This window comes from Pleurodeles waltl, chromosome 1_2, assembly GCF_031143425.1.
Source record: "Pleurodeles waltl isolate 20211129_DDA chromosome 1_2, aPleWal1.hap1.20221129, whole genome shotgun sequence".
In the NCBI taxonomy this organism is placed as follows: domain Eukaryota; kingdom Metazoa; phylum Chordata; class Amphibia; order Caudata; family Salamandridae; genus Pleurodeles; species Pleurodeles waltl.
In genome coordinates this window covers 1307405564-1307421068 of record NC_090437.1, presented here as the reverse complement: position 1 = coordinate 1307421068, position 15505 = coordinate 1307405564, and the positions used below count along the sequence as shown (strand labels likewise).

Genomic DNA, 15505 nt, shown 5'->3' with positions numbered 1-15505 from the left:
ATAGAAACGTTGGTCCCAGCTAGGGGACTGGAGCTATTGCACAGACACACCTAAGTTTTGCACAGCAGCATTGCGTGTGGGGCAGTGTAAGATACCTTTGATAGAAATTCTTAGCTTCAGTACGCTGTTCCAAACCTTCAAAGAACTGTACAAACAGTGGGTGCATGCAATTGCAGTCGTATTAAAGTGTCAAGAAAAAGGTGCTCCTAGAACTGAATTGTCACCAAGTTCTTTTAAACCTTTATTTTTTTGAACGATCTTCAGACAGCAGTATGAGTAGCAGTATACTCATTATCAGGCAGGTTATGCTGCAATGAATTATTGTCCAAATAACAAACCCTTGGGCATCCTTTCTCCATATCACCCGTATTGCCAGGCTACACACCAAATTGGCATTGTGAACACCCTAACAGTGTTGCAGGTGGACCTCTCCCCCAACTGGATTTGCGTCATCACCCGTATTCACACTCATGTCATCACTGTCCGTAGACCGTGTCTTTGCACAGGTCTAGAAATGTGTTGCACACATCCCTCCACACCAAGATGTCATCCTCCAGTTTATCATCACTCCGACTCAGCTTCATGTGCACCTCCTCAGCTAGTGTCCACACTTGTACATCCCTATATCACTGTTCAACTCTGGGTGAACGCTGACCCATCCATGTGATGGCCACTCTGCACCTGGCCAGAACTAGGACCAATTGCAGGAATTTGTAGATTATATTACGACCCTTCGGTCTCTTAACATAACCCAGCAATGTAATGGTATATGGTCAATTCGCAAGTGCGTGGCCGCTGAAGGTCTGTCACCACCTGAGCCCAAAGGTCATACACCTGCCGGCATCCCCAGAATTGTCACCAAGTCAACAGATAACCTTTATCATTCCATTTGTAAATGGCGGCTGGGTATCTCAATTGGGTGAGCCAAATCCATAAATGGAATGTGTACTGCTGAAACAAATCACCAAATATGCCCTAGCTCAAATACAGTTTTCTGTACTTACACACACACACGCACACGTATACAATGGTATTAACTACAGGCCTTACAATGTTAATATTTACTCTTTTTTGCATCTCCTTTCCATTGGACTAGTTAATATCAATATGACTGTGCTACAACTAAAACATAAGAGAATACATACGATTAGTGTATGTTACTATCATAACAATGAAACAACAACAGAAACAATATTCATATTTATTATATTTTGTAACTTACTTTAGCACATATAAATGATGCACAGATACTCTATATGATATGATTCCTACATACTGAAAGATGCACACACTGCATGTTCTATAAGTCATAGAAGTCTATGTGTGCGCCTGACTGAAAGGTATCATCCAACAGAAGGTTCACACATTTTTCAGCTGAAACTTTACAGTCCAAAAGAGTCCCGTTGTTCTTCCTGTTCTGAAATGTGAGACGTAAATCAGAGTCTACACATGTTGTGCCCACCAACTGGTGCATATCCGTGTCCAGGGGACCTATAAGAAAGAGGAAATATCAAGAAATGATCATCAGGAGAGATCTCAATATAAACCGGAAACCTGTTTATTCTCAGAAATACAGTCAAGAACATATCTCATTACTGAAAAGGAACATTCAGTAAAGTAGACAAAACAACATGTGTCCGCCTGCTTTGAAACAATCTGCCAGTAGTGAATGACCAAATTCCACTGTGTCCCCAAGATGGAGAAACAAGGCCATAACTGGTATAAGCAGGAGTGAGAACACAGTCTTAAGCTTAGGGTCTGATTTAGGCTTTTGTGGATGGCATACAGTCCATCAGGGTGGTGGAGGATATTACTGTCTGCCAAATTTAGAGATGATCGCTGGTCTCTGCACATTGTAGGGACTGGGTTCACAACAGTTCCCACATGGTACGAAAAGTTTGGTAGACTGCTGCCATCAGTTCTGATGATCGTCCACCTAATTTTTTGTTTTTTGTGTTTTTTCAAAAAAACAAAAAACTAATGACCCCTACAACCTGTTACTTTTCTCTCAGTGAAGGGGATCATTATACTTTTTGCTGTCTCTCACTGCCATGTTTTTCCTGGCAGTGACGGACAGAAAAAAAGGACTTCTCGTAAAGAGAATGAAATACTGATACCGTATTCAAGTAGAGGTAATGGTCAATGGACTGATTTAGACTTTCCGTCTGTGCATCTGTTTGTGGGTGGTAACTGGTGGAATTGAAATTCTTGATACATACTTTTTTTCATGAGTTCTTTTAAAAGTTCTTTTCATGCTGAAAACTGTGTAAACTTTTTATAATAATGGTAGCCCGTGCAGAAAAGAAATGTGAACTAGAAAAGTTCCAGCTAAACACGCAGCAATTGGTAATTTCTTGAGTGGCATGAAGGGATCCATGTTGGTGAAATACCCGACCATTACCAGCAATGTGGTGTGTTTGTTTGAGGGTGGTAGTTTCACAATGAAATCCACTGAGATCAAGAGCCATGACTCAATAAGAGATGGAAAAAGCTGAAGTAATTCAGTCGTCAGACTGGGTGAAGCTTTTGGTTGTGCATATACAGAGCCATGCTGAACAAAATGTTTTACTGAACGGTTAACATGTGACAGCCAAAGATTACGATTAATGATACCTTGCAGCATCTTCAGATCAGGATATCTGGCTGCTGTAGAATAATGGCACCACTTCATTACTTGTTATTAGATCAAAATGTTGGGAATGTAGAGGGCATCTGCCCGATACAATATCTGTTTGTCCACAGTCTTCAGATTTGGTTTGTTGCTGAAACCACTGCTGGCACTGATGCCTGGCTGTAATTATTCACCTGATTCTAGGAGAGTAAAAAGTTAATTTGATTTCTTTATAGTTACTGAAAAAGTATTTGGAAGGGGAAGCAGAAACGTCTGTGTCTTCCATTTGTCATGAGAGGGCATCTGCTTTGCCTTCGCTATTATCTGACCAATAACTGATTTGATAATTTAACCTAGAGAAGAATAAGGTTAATCTTGCAATCTTGCGAATAAGGTCAATCTGTGAAAAAGCACAATTTATAGATGTGAAATGCAACACGTTTTTTATGTTCTATCCACACTGTGATTCTGTGACATGACACCTCCGAATAATGCCTGCAATGAGCAATTGACTCTTTAATCTGTATAGTTTTTTTTCTAAGAGGGTTCGGAGAGTAAGCTACCGAATGTAAGGGTTGCCTCTACACATCATGTTGAAATAACCCTGCTCTAATAGCAAACGAAGATGCATCTGTTTCCATCACAAACGTTAACAAAACATTAGAGTGTATTAGTATGGGAACTGATGTGAATGCAATTGTCAATTTCTGGAAGCCAGTTCTTGTTCTAAATTCCAGTAATTTGGTAAATCTTTTTTGGTCAGTTTTAAGATGGGATAGATTATTATTGAATGTCCTGTATAAACTACCTGTACAACTGTTGTCCTTTTTTTTTTACTGAATAAGGGGAATGCCACTTTATGATGACCTTACGTTCGAAGCATTTATATCAATGCCTTCTCTAAAAATCCTAAAGCCCAAAAGGTTATGCAGATTACTTTGAGGAGACATCTTTCTCCCTTTGTATACAAAGTGTATTTTCTAAGGCGATTGAGGACCTCTTAGACAGGAATGCAATATTGCTCAAAATGCACCACATCATAGAACATTTAGTAAATAACGAAAGATATAATTGACAAAGTGCTGCAAGGCAGCTGGGGCATAACAGAGTCCAAAGGCTATGACAGGGTTTTTGAAAGTCTGTACCATGCATTAAAAGCTACTTTTCACTTACCTCCCTCTGGCTCTCACACCAGTTTATAAATTCCCATAAACCAAGTTTACTGAATATATTAGCTACCTTGACTTGATCGCGAAGAACCAAAATGAGTGGGAAGGAGGTACCAAGTCTTGATTTTGATGGTACTGAATTCTCAGTGATCAGTACGTAGCCAATGCACCCCATTTGGCTAATGGACAATTAACATGTGGGTCCTTCTCGGTCTTATCCTTTACCTGAAGTAGCTGAACAAACTTATGCATGAAAAACCATGTTAAAGGCTGCGTCTTTTTCATAACTGTAGACGAAACAATATTCCTTACAGTGAAACAATTCAAAGGCAAAAGAGAGAGTTTTCAAGTTTATTTAAGGATTATGGATCCTTAACAATGTCGTCCCCAGTACGATAACATTATTACATCAAACTTTATCTGTTCCATATGAGACATCAAAAAATTATGGAACCTAATGTATATAAATAAGATGTTAGATTGTATATGAAGTAATGCACACTCATGTCGAACGGAAACGTAGTACGCACATGTAGCAAAGACTGAACAGGGTTAATCGGAGAAGCTCATGAAGGGGGTGGAGTTTTACAATAATAGTGGAAGGGACAAGTAGGGATAACTATACTCGTTTTGAAAGTCACAAAATGAGAATATGCATTAGCATAAAAAACATGAAGGAAAGACATATTCGCTCAAATCCAATGGAGCTATCAAAGATGAGATGGTGAGTATCTGAATGCAGACAAGAGACAAGACATAAATCTTTATATAGATTACGGATGATGTCGGTCATCTAATATGAGCGATGTCCTAGATATAATATATTTGTACCAGAGTGACCAACGGATTAAATTTGAAAGGGAATTTCTAACAGATTAGGAAGTCAATGGTAACGAGGGTACAGGAATCTAGTGACTAAATTAATATTACCAATAATATGGAATATCAAGATGGTGCTGGAGCCGAAAATGATACTTGTAGATAGTAAGAGAAAACGGTCAGTCCTCTTTCCATGACACTGCGAGAGATCGTACTTAAAGTAGAGATGAAAACGGACTAATAAATAGATACATGGAAGTGTACTCACGTAAATGGATGGAAACGAAGTAAGTCCTCTTTCTATGACACTGTGAGAGATTGTACTTATAGAAGAGATAAAAACGGACTAATAAATAGATACATGGAAGCGTACTCGCGTAAATGGATGGAAAATATGCAATAGGTGAGTGGCGTGAGTCAACTGTAAGGGTTTATTAATAATGTACAGGGTACAGGAATCTAGTGACTAAATTAATATTACCAATAATATGGAATATCAAGATGGTGCTGGAGCTGAAAATTATACTTGTAGATAGTAAGAGAAAACGGTCAGTCCTCTTTCCATGACACTGCGAGAGATCGTACTTATAGTAGAGACGAAAACGGACTAATAAATAGATACATGGAAGTGTACTCACGTAAATGGATGGAAAATAAGTAAGTCCTCTTTCTATGACACTGTGAGAGATCGTACTTATAGAAGAGATGAAAATGGACTAATAAATAGATACATGGAAGCGTACTTGCGTAAATGGATGGAAAATAAGCAATAGGTGAGTGGCGTGAGTCAATTGTAAGGGTTTATTAATAATGTCTATATTGTAAGAGACACGGGCATAATAGCGAAATACGGGATATTGGGTATGACTGGAAGAGAAAAGGTGGGTGTCAGATGGTAAGATTTGAGTAGGTTTGAGCGATTTGTTTGGTAACGGATCAAGTCGATTACGAGACTTGGTCATGTTGGGATGGTAGTAAAACGGGATAAATACAGTAGGACAAAACATGTGGAGGACAAACACTGAGACAGACTCTGATTAACTTTAAAGGACAGCATCCAAATATACGGGGGATAAGAGGCCAAGGAAAAAGGTACATCGGCAAACTTGGACATGGCTAGGTAAGCATAATATGAATGGTACCTAACAGTTAGATTACAATTGAAGTTGGCAAAAGATTACTACTATAAACTCCTCCCTTTTCCTAACCATTATGGTTTCTTTCCACAGTGGATATTGAGTGCAACATTAAACTTGGCAGTTTGAAGAAAGGATGTGGATGAATTGAATAAAATAGCAATAAGGAATATTCTATCCTGATTAGCGAAAAGGTACGGATTTAAGGGTCAATAATAATGAACTGGGTTATAAGGACAACACATAAGGGTGCTCTTTTTGGGATTGGTTTCACATGTGTGTGCATGCAAGGACACAATACGTATATGTGTAATGGTGTGGAAATTCATGTTATTTGCCTTATGTGAATATGGACGTCAGCACCTCCATTTTGCCTATGTCTCTCTTTAACCTTTGCTTTAAAATGCTGAAAAGCACTAATCAGCCATTCATCCTTCTTGAAGAGCATATCTGAACATGTTTCAACATCATGTTAGTTCCACTTCTGCTAAAGTAACGTATTTTAGTAAAAGGCCAATGATTCATGGCCCTCTGCCCTGGATAAGGATGTGATTCATCATTTACCCCATAAGTCGGCCGTTTATGTTCTGAAAGTTGTTTGCATTTCTATTATTAATGCAATCGAAATGTGTCAAAGGTTAACCCACAGTTGCTGACTAGTCACACCATCTGTTTTCCATTTGCACAAAATCTTGTTTGTTCACACGTATAAAAGGAAGGTGATCTTTTGCAATAGTTGTACCTGCTTCACAGCCACCACAGCGCTGTGTACTGCTTGTCACTGCTCTGAGCTAAAATACATTTTGTACTTTGCATTCTCTGCGTGTTCTGGTCCTTATGATTAACAGGTGATTGGTGGCTGAAAAAGATTCCCACTTTTACAATTGGCGACCACGAAGGGACCTCTTCGAGGGATGTCCAACGGCAGTGAGCCCGTGGTTGGCGAGGTGCAACCTGGGACTGGCTGATTGTGGGGCGCCCTGCACAGAGGAGACAGAGTTTCTCGTCAGCTGCAATCTGAAATTCCTAACAGGCCTCCTGACACTGGACCTCCCCAAAAGAGGTCCCCGGACATTGGTGTAAGAAGAGAAGGACGTTTTGTCCCAGACCAGAAGACACAGCATAGCAACAATTGGTGAGATGGTTCTGATATGTTTATGATCCATACTGATAGTTTGTTGGGTTGATCTATTGTTGGTGTACATTTGATAACATTTGTGTTACGAATGGGGGTTTGGTCAAGGTTGCAGAAATGTATTTCTCGGTGTTGTTCTTGTTGCACAAATAGTACTAATACACTTGATGAAAGAGTACCTGCCCCCCGTAGAAGGTATACCGTCTTGGATTATGTTCACAAAAAAAGGGACTGAGGCAGTTCTGTTTAGTAGGCTCTGGTGCAAGTATACAAGTAAAAATAAGGATCTACAGCGGCCAGAAGACGGATCTTTTGATATAGATAAAATACAATATCTGCACCAATGCCTACTTGAATGGAAGGTCCGCCCTGCAATGTGTGAAGCATTTAGAAAATGGGAAAATTATTCCTAGACACTCGCAATAAAGAAATAGGAGGATAGAAAAAGACAACAGAATAAAATGACTCCTATGCAGAAAGCTAGAGAATACGATTATCAGAAGGAAGACAAAGAAATAAAAGAAGTAAAAAGGGCATTTCTTCTTTCAGCAAATAAATGTTTTGTGGCCAATGAACATACATATAATACGAGTAAAAACGATGTTGTAGAAGACTTGTTGGACCATCCACCTCCACCCTATAACCCGAATATACACGATGTTCAAAACGCATCGGGCCAGAGTAGTTCCTCCACCTCACAGGTAGTTTCCGGGGCCACCGCCCCGCCTGATATGGTCTTAGAAAAGGATGCTATCACAGCTAGTACTGCATCAGCACCATCAGCTGACGTACGACCATCGCCGTATGATACTCGAGGAAAGGTAGGAAAAGTTAAAAGGGATGCCATAAATGAAACATTAGTAGGACAATTACTGGATGAAGATAATGGGGCCAAGCATTGTCTGCAGACATATGAGGAAAGCCCACAAGTTACCTGTAATCAGGTGGTGTTGCAATTAATGCAGAAGGTAAATGATGTACGTTTGCAGCTGCAGCATCATACATATGAACGGGACATACCTTTCCCCGACAACCTGAAAAAATATTGGGGCCTTGCAGACCCGGGAATATTACCATTATCAGAATACAAAAAGGCCATTAAAAAAAGGGTTCATAGTCTATTCGGATTATACACATCAGATAGAAGACCTAAAAAAGGGTCGTACTGACAAAGCAGATGGTGACCCCAAAACAGGTAAGGCATTCCCAATGAGGGAGTTACATCCTCTTCCCCCTGCTCCAGTGGCAGATAACCTATGTCGTCAGTTCGTACATACACCTTTCACCAAGGCGGATCTGGTTGCCCTGAAGAAAGATATACCAGCCCCCCAAAAAGATCTTTCAGGGTTTTTATACAGGTTTGGAGCAGACCATGGAAAATGGGCATCCTCACACTTAAGGATATTGATATGTTGTTTGGCTATGTTACACCAAAGGATATATAGGACCAGGTGCGAAAAAATGATAGTCAGGACCCATCAATTAATTGGGATGAATTAACCAATAAAGAAAATGGTAGAACACCTGGTGAACTTCCACATGTTGATATTCTTCAACTTCCCCAGAAATTATTAACACTTCCACAGCAGATAACCCCTAGTGTCCGAGTAGATTGGGATAAATTGGCAGCCTGCAAACAGAAAGAAAATGAAGGTGTGGTAGATTACTTTAACAGATTGAAAGACAATTTCAAAGCTTATAGTGGACAGGATCTCAAACAATTGCAGGACAATGCATTTTTGCCACACAATTTGTGAATAATTTATTATCAGAACTCTGTGATAATATTTGTACTTATGAAAGCACTTTGATAGCTAAAATGCCTACTGAATTATTACGCATGGCACGGTATTATGAGAATAAGAGAAATAATGACATTACTAGCAACAAGAAAAAGATGACTGAATTAAAAACGAAAGCTCTTATGCAGCAAGGATATCCGATGAGAGGTAGATCACAGGATAGATGAGGTTCACCGAGGGGAAGAGGAATGGGAAGGGGAAGAGACCGAGGGGCATCAGTTCCAGCGTTTAGAAGTAGAGGGCTAGGCTACAATACATGTGCCTATTGCCGCCAAGAAGGACATTGGAAAATAGATTGCTCCCTTTTGAAAGAAGGGGGACAGAAAAATGAGTCAGGAGGTAGAGGTGTGAATAGGGGAGGTAGTGCAACAAATAGACAAAATTACTTTGACAAGAATACTGACATACAGAAGGCTTATTTCTCCCATGAGTATGCAGAGGACACGGTAACTGATTGGTTACAATAGGGATGCCCAGAGAGTGGAGAAAAAAAGAGTACAATCACAGGTCCAAATACCCGTAGACCCCAGTGGACCTTATGTTGAGATGGAGGTATTAGGGAAAAAGGAAACATTCTTCATTGACACTGAGGCTACTAATACTACCATATCCAACCACACTCTGCCACATGCTCCACTCTCTGGAAAGTTAGATTCCGCAGTGGGATACTCTTGCAAAGTCGTTACTAATCCTATATCTGAACCATTACCATATGGATTGGGCTCAATACAGAGTGAAATGTCTTTTGTCCTCAATGATAAATGTTCTTTGAATTTACTAGGATTGAAGAGTTTACAGAATATGCATGCTACCATACACTGTGAACCAAACTGGGTTTACCTTACTTGCAATGAGATAGTACCTGCCATAGTAAAGAAGAATGTAGACATACCCCCTGATTTACGTGACATAGACAGCAAGTTGTTGGCCACAGGTCCTAATGACTCTGGTATGATGGATATCCCACCAGTACACATTACATTGAAAAAGAACATTAAATTGACACGTGTTCCTCAGTATAAATTTTCCCTGGAAGGGAAAGAAGGGCTTTGCACCATTATTCTTGATTTACTCAGTAAAGGTATCATAAAGGAAACATCAGGTAATGTTTGTAATAGCCCTTTGCTACCTGTTCTAAAAAGAGACAATGGCACAGGTGAGGTCAAATTCAGAATGGTGGTTGATCTTCGAGAAGTGAATAAGGTTGTTGAGCCACAATATCCAGTGGTACCAAACATAACTGCTATGTTTTCATGTGTCCCCTCGGACGCTGAATGGTTCACTGTCATTGATTTGAAGAACGCTTCCTTTAGCATTCCTATACATGAAGACAGTCAATATTTGTTTGGTTTCAGTTTCAATGGACGTTCATATAAATTTTGTTGTGCTCCTCTGGGGTACATGAAGAGTCCAAGTATTTATTCCCAGGCCTTAACGAGGCAATTGGACAATTGTTCTTTGCCCCCTGGTACCAGGCTTCTACAATATGTGGATGATTTGTTGAGTACAGCACCCACTAATAAGGAATGTAAAAAGGCTACGCATGTTTTGCTTTCCTGTCTGGCTTCAAACGGTCATAAGGTTTCAACAACTGTATTGCAATATTGTCAGCAGGAGGTCTCCTACTTAGGCCACCTCCTGTCTAAGGGGGGACGGAGATTAGCCACAGAGCGCATACAGACAGTCATGAATAAATGTCGCCCATCTACCCAATGTGATGTGAGAAGTTTCATTGGGATGGTCTCATTTTGCAGACAGTGGATACCAATTTTTTCCTTGTTGGCTAAACCTTTATTGGTTTAAGTGGAACTCACATGATGTTGAAACGTGTTCAAATATGCCCTTCAAGAAGGAAGAATGGCTGATTAGTGCTTTTCAGCATTTTAAAGCAAAGGTTAAAGAGAGACATAGGCAAACTGGAGGTGCTGATGTCCATATTCACATAAGGCAAATAACATGAATTTCCACACCATTACACATATACGTATTGTGTCCTTGCATGCACACACATGTGGAACACATGCTGATGTGACTGATCCAGTTCCTTGGAATGATGACTGTGAGCAGAGTTTTTGTGCTTTGAAGACCGCTTTGTGTAATGCTCCTGCACTAGGGACACCTAATTCTACAAAATGCTTTGCCTTGTTTGTGCATGAGAAGAATGGTTGTTCATTATCTGTCTTAACACAAAAGCATGGAGAGAAACATATACCATGTGCCTATTTTTCCACAACAATGGATCCGGTAGCAAGAGGCCTACCCAGCTGCCTACGACATGTGGCTGCAGCCGCTGTCGCATTGACACAGGCAGATTCCATTATATTGAACCATGATGTGACGGCTTATGTCCCTCATTCTATTGATATTCTGCTAAACAAGACAAAAACTCAACATTTGACAAACGCCCGACTACTGCATTATGAACTGGCTCTGTTAGCAACAAATGTTACTCTAAAGAGATGGAATGTCATCAACCCAGCCACCTTGATGCCTCTCCCCTCTGTAGAGAAGGAGGTCTCACATGATTGTGTGCTGGTGACTGAATCTGAAACAAAGGGTCGGGCAGATCTTAGTGATGTTCCTCTAATGGACCCTGATGCTACATTATATGTAGATGGGTCCTGTATAAAACTACCAAACGGACAAACAGAAGCAGCATATGCGATAGTCACTAACAATACAGTCAGAGAAGCTTGCAAAATATCTGAGAAATCGGCACAAGCTGCAGAACTGGTCGCGTTGACTAGAGCTTGCGAAATGTCAGCAGGATTGGAGGTTAACATATTCACTGACAGTCAGTATGCTTTTGGAGTAGTGCATCATTTCGGGAGATTGTGGGCAGAAAGAGGTTTCATAACTTCCGCAGGTGCTAAAATACAGCATGGGCCTTTGATAGGTCAATTGCTACAAGCTTTAGGATTAACACAAAAGTTAGCCATTATTAAGTGTAATGCACACAAGAAAGTAGTTGATGAAGTAGGACAGGGAAATGCCTATGCAGATGAAATAGCTAGGCAGACAGCACAGACTTCTTACTCTTTAACATATGTTGCGGTTACTGCAACACCAGATGAAATAGACACAGATCCATAAGATGATGTAAAAGAAATACAGGCCCTTGCAGATAAAGAGGAGAAGGTACAATGGGAAAGCAAGGGACACCTATTTGATAAACAGACCAGCACGTGGGTGTCTGGCTATGGGTCGGATACGAAGTGGGTGCTCCTTAGCAGTTTTCTCCTACCAATGATTCAACTGGCTCATGGTGCCTCCCATGTTGGAGCTGACGAAATAGTGTGCAAAGTGTCTCAAACATGGGTTCATGACAAATTACGAAAGACTGCAGTGGATTATTGTAAAAGTTGTATGGTGTGTGCACAACATAATGTGGGAAAAGGCACACAAGTTCCCGAGGGCCATTCCATGATGCCAGATGCCCCTTTTCAGTGTCTACAAATGGATTTTATACAAATGCCCTCCTCAGAAGGAAAGAAATATGTGTTAGTAGTTATCTGCTCATACAGTGGATAGGTAGAAGCATATCCTCTGAAAGCTAATACTGCTGAGAGTACTGCAAAAATGTTGCTAAAATAATTCTTCCCTCGATATGGTTTGTGTAAAGGTTTATGGAGTGGTAACGGGCCACACTTTGTGAATGAAATAATAGCACTAGTATGTCAGGGATTAGGCATTCAGCAGAAATGTCATTCCATTTATCATGCTAAATCTGTTGGTTTAGTGGAAAGATATAACCGCACTCTAAAAAATAAACTGTCGAAAATATGTGCATCTAGCAAGCTGAGTTTGGTTGATGCTTTAGCATTGTTCTCTAGGAGAACCACAGTCACAGCAAGAACAAAGCTTTCACCATGTGAGATAGTGATGGGCAGGCCAGCTAATGTTTTGGGTTTTACATCTCCATCCAAATTAAGAAATTTGACTCATCCAGGATTAATGGAATACTGTAAAGACTTGACAAATAAACTGTCCTTTATTCATCAACAGGTCAGTGACGCCTGGTCCCCTCCGATGGACGGACAAGATACAACCAGGGGTCTGGGTCGTGACCCAAAGTTTTACACGGAAAAACAGTCTCCAACCCCGCTGGAAGGGTTCCACACAAGTGCTTAGGATCAACTTTAAGGGACTAACTTGTGCAGTGAAGTTAGTAAAAAAAAGGACACTGCGAGACTTGCAAGCCTTTTTCCTTTTGACCTGACCCATCGCTGTCTGCAAAAATGACCAAGACATATTCCACTCTTAAGGGAAGGAAGAAATGGCATCACTCAAACTTATCTTTAACGGTGACTATCTTTGGGATATTGTTGGTGATATTTGCTGTAATATATCTGTTAGATTTGTTTTCACCTACATCCCATTTGGTCCCTACTGCAAGTACTCCTATATCCCCGCACACCATGGGTCCTGAAGATATGGCCCATAGGGAAGAATTGCAACATAACACTTTTGTCTCATTATTGCATCATATACATCAAATGCTAAAGAAAAATGATTGTTGGATTTGTCTCAATCTCGCAGCCTATGTGAATGAAGGTATGCCACTTCTCCAAATACCCTTCCCTTTTGAGGCCTCTTGTTATGCGTTTCACACAGCAATTTTGAATATAGATGTAGTAACAGCTTTTCAGGGGTTAGTTAGGCCACAGACAGGTGCTAGAGGAATACCAGATACCTCCCTGTATATGGATTATTATGCGTCTGTTTTGGAAAAAGGAAATTGTACCAGGGTGATAATGCCTAATGTCACGTTTCCCTCGTCGGATGGTTTCACTCCCCTGTTTTCAAAGAATACCAGTAGTAATATTATTTTTGATCCTCTGCCAACAACGGGCAACATAGGCATGCCATTTCTAAAGTTTAGGGGGGACAAATATTTGGGCAGTATTTGTATCATCAGCAATGGCTCTCGCTGGTTGGGAAACACCAGTAGTTGCTACATGACTTTTGAGTTAGGATCAGCTGCACAAAAGGTACCTCTATATGTGGGAGATTCAGTGTACTTCATTTGTGGCAACAAAGCCTAAACCTGGCTCCCTGAAGGTTGGGGTGGTTGTTGTCACCTAGGTCCCTGCTATGTCAATAAAAACAACACAAGAAGTAGATTTGAAGTACCACAGAATGATGCACCCTAGAAAAAGGAGTGTGGATCAGGGGGATACAGTTTCATAAATAGCTGGAGACCTAATGAGAGGGTTTATTCCATGGTTCGGTCCTGCTGTTAACTCTCGGGATAAACGAAGGTTGGCTCGGCTACTGGGAGCCACCATTGAGGAATCAACTGGCATTATTGAGAACATCACACTAGAACAGCAAGTCCTAAGACTCATTTCGTTGAATAACAGGATGGTGCTTGACATGATGTTAGTGGAACGGGGAGGAGTCTGTACATTGGTGGGTGTGGCCTGTTGTACATACATACCAGACATAGCCACGTCAGTTAGAGAGGCCGTTATAAGGTTACACGACATTGGCATGCAAGCCCATAGTGAAGTTGGCGTGTGGGATCCTGCAGGATCAATATGGAATTTTCTGAGTGCCTGGGGTTGGAAAACAGGGATGTTCTTCCTGATAATATTTTTAATACTCATAGGATGTTGTACTTGCGTGCAATGTGCTCCCCTAATGTGTCAGGTTTTAGGGCGGTCTATGAAGTATTCTGTCACATCGTACACCAGAACAACAAATGCTTTCCTTGCTCAGGACAGGGTGATCCAGCAGTTTATGCGCATCAATGTGTCCCCCAATACCCTGCCTGAAAATACTGAAGAAGGCCCTGGGTTCGAAAATGACCCCCAGTATACTGTCGTTATTAATAATGATGCAGAAATGCCCAGAATTTCATATGAATTGGACAGGAACAAGTCAATGTTCGGACTGATGTCCAAAGGGCCGATTGTGGAAATTCATGTTATTTGCCTTATGTGCATATGGACATCAGCACCTCCATTTTGCCTATGTCTCTCTTTAACCTTTGCTTTAAAATGCTGAAAAGCACTAATCAGCCATTCTTCCTTCCTGAAGGGCATATTTGAACATGTTTCAACATCATGTGAGTTCCACTTCTGATAAAGTAACGTATTTTAGTAAAAAGGTCAATGATTCATGGTAGTCTGCCCTGGATAAGGATGTGACTAACCATTTACCCCAAAAGTCGGCTGTTTTGTTCGGACAGTTTTTGCATTTCTATTATTAATGCAATCTAACTGTGTCAAAGGTTAACCCACAGTTGCTGACTAGTCACGCCATCTGTAGGAGGCTGGACTGGCTTGTAGTGAGTACCAAGGGATACTTGCACCTTGCACCAGGCCCAGTTATCCCTTATTAGTGTATAGGGTGTCTAGCAGCATAGGCTGATAGATAATGGTAGCTTAGCAGAGCAGCTTAGGCTGAACTAGGAGACGAGTGAAGCTCCTACAGTACCACTAGTGTCACTTGCACAGTATCATAAGAAAACACAATACACAGATATACTAAAAATAAAGGTACTTTATTTTTATGACAATATGCCAAAGTATCTCAGAGTGTACCCTCAGTATGAGGATAGCAAATATACACAAGATATATGTACACAATACCAAAAATATGCAGTATAGTCTTAGAAAACAGTGCAAACAATGTATAGTTACAATAGGATGCAATGGGGACACATAGGGATAGGGGCAACACAAACCATACACTCCAAAAGTGGAATGCGAACCACGAATGGACCCCAAACCTATGTGACCTTGTAGAGGGTCACTGGGACTATTAGAAAATAGTGAGGGTTAGAAAAATAGCCCACCCCAAGACCCTGAAAAGTGAGTGCAAAGTGC

General features: G+C 40.7%; 1 protein-coding gene across 1 annotated transcript in view; it reads right to left on the bottom strand.

Moving 5' to 3' along the window:
• Nucleotides 1–217: 217 nt before the first annotated feature.
• SPR (sepiapterin reductase) overlaps nt 218–15505 on the bottom strand; it is a 51366-nt gene continuing 36078 nt past the window's right edge. The window contains exon 3 of the mRNA XM_069205593.1: nt 218–1491. Within this exon, the coding sequence (XP_069061694.1) occupies nt 1301–1491 (191 nt within the window). The 3' untranslated portion in view covers nt 218–1300. The remainder of the gene's footprint in view (nt 1492–15505) is intronic.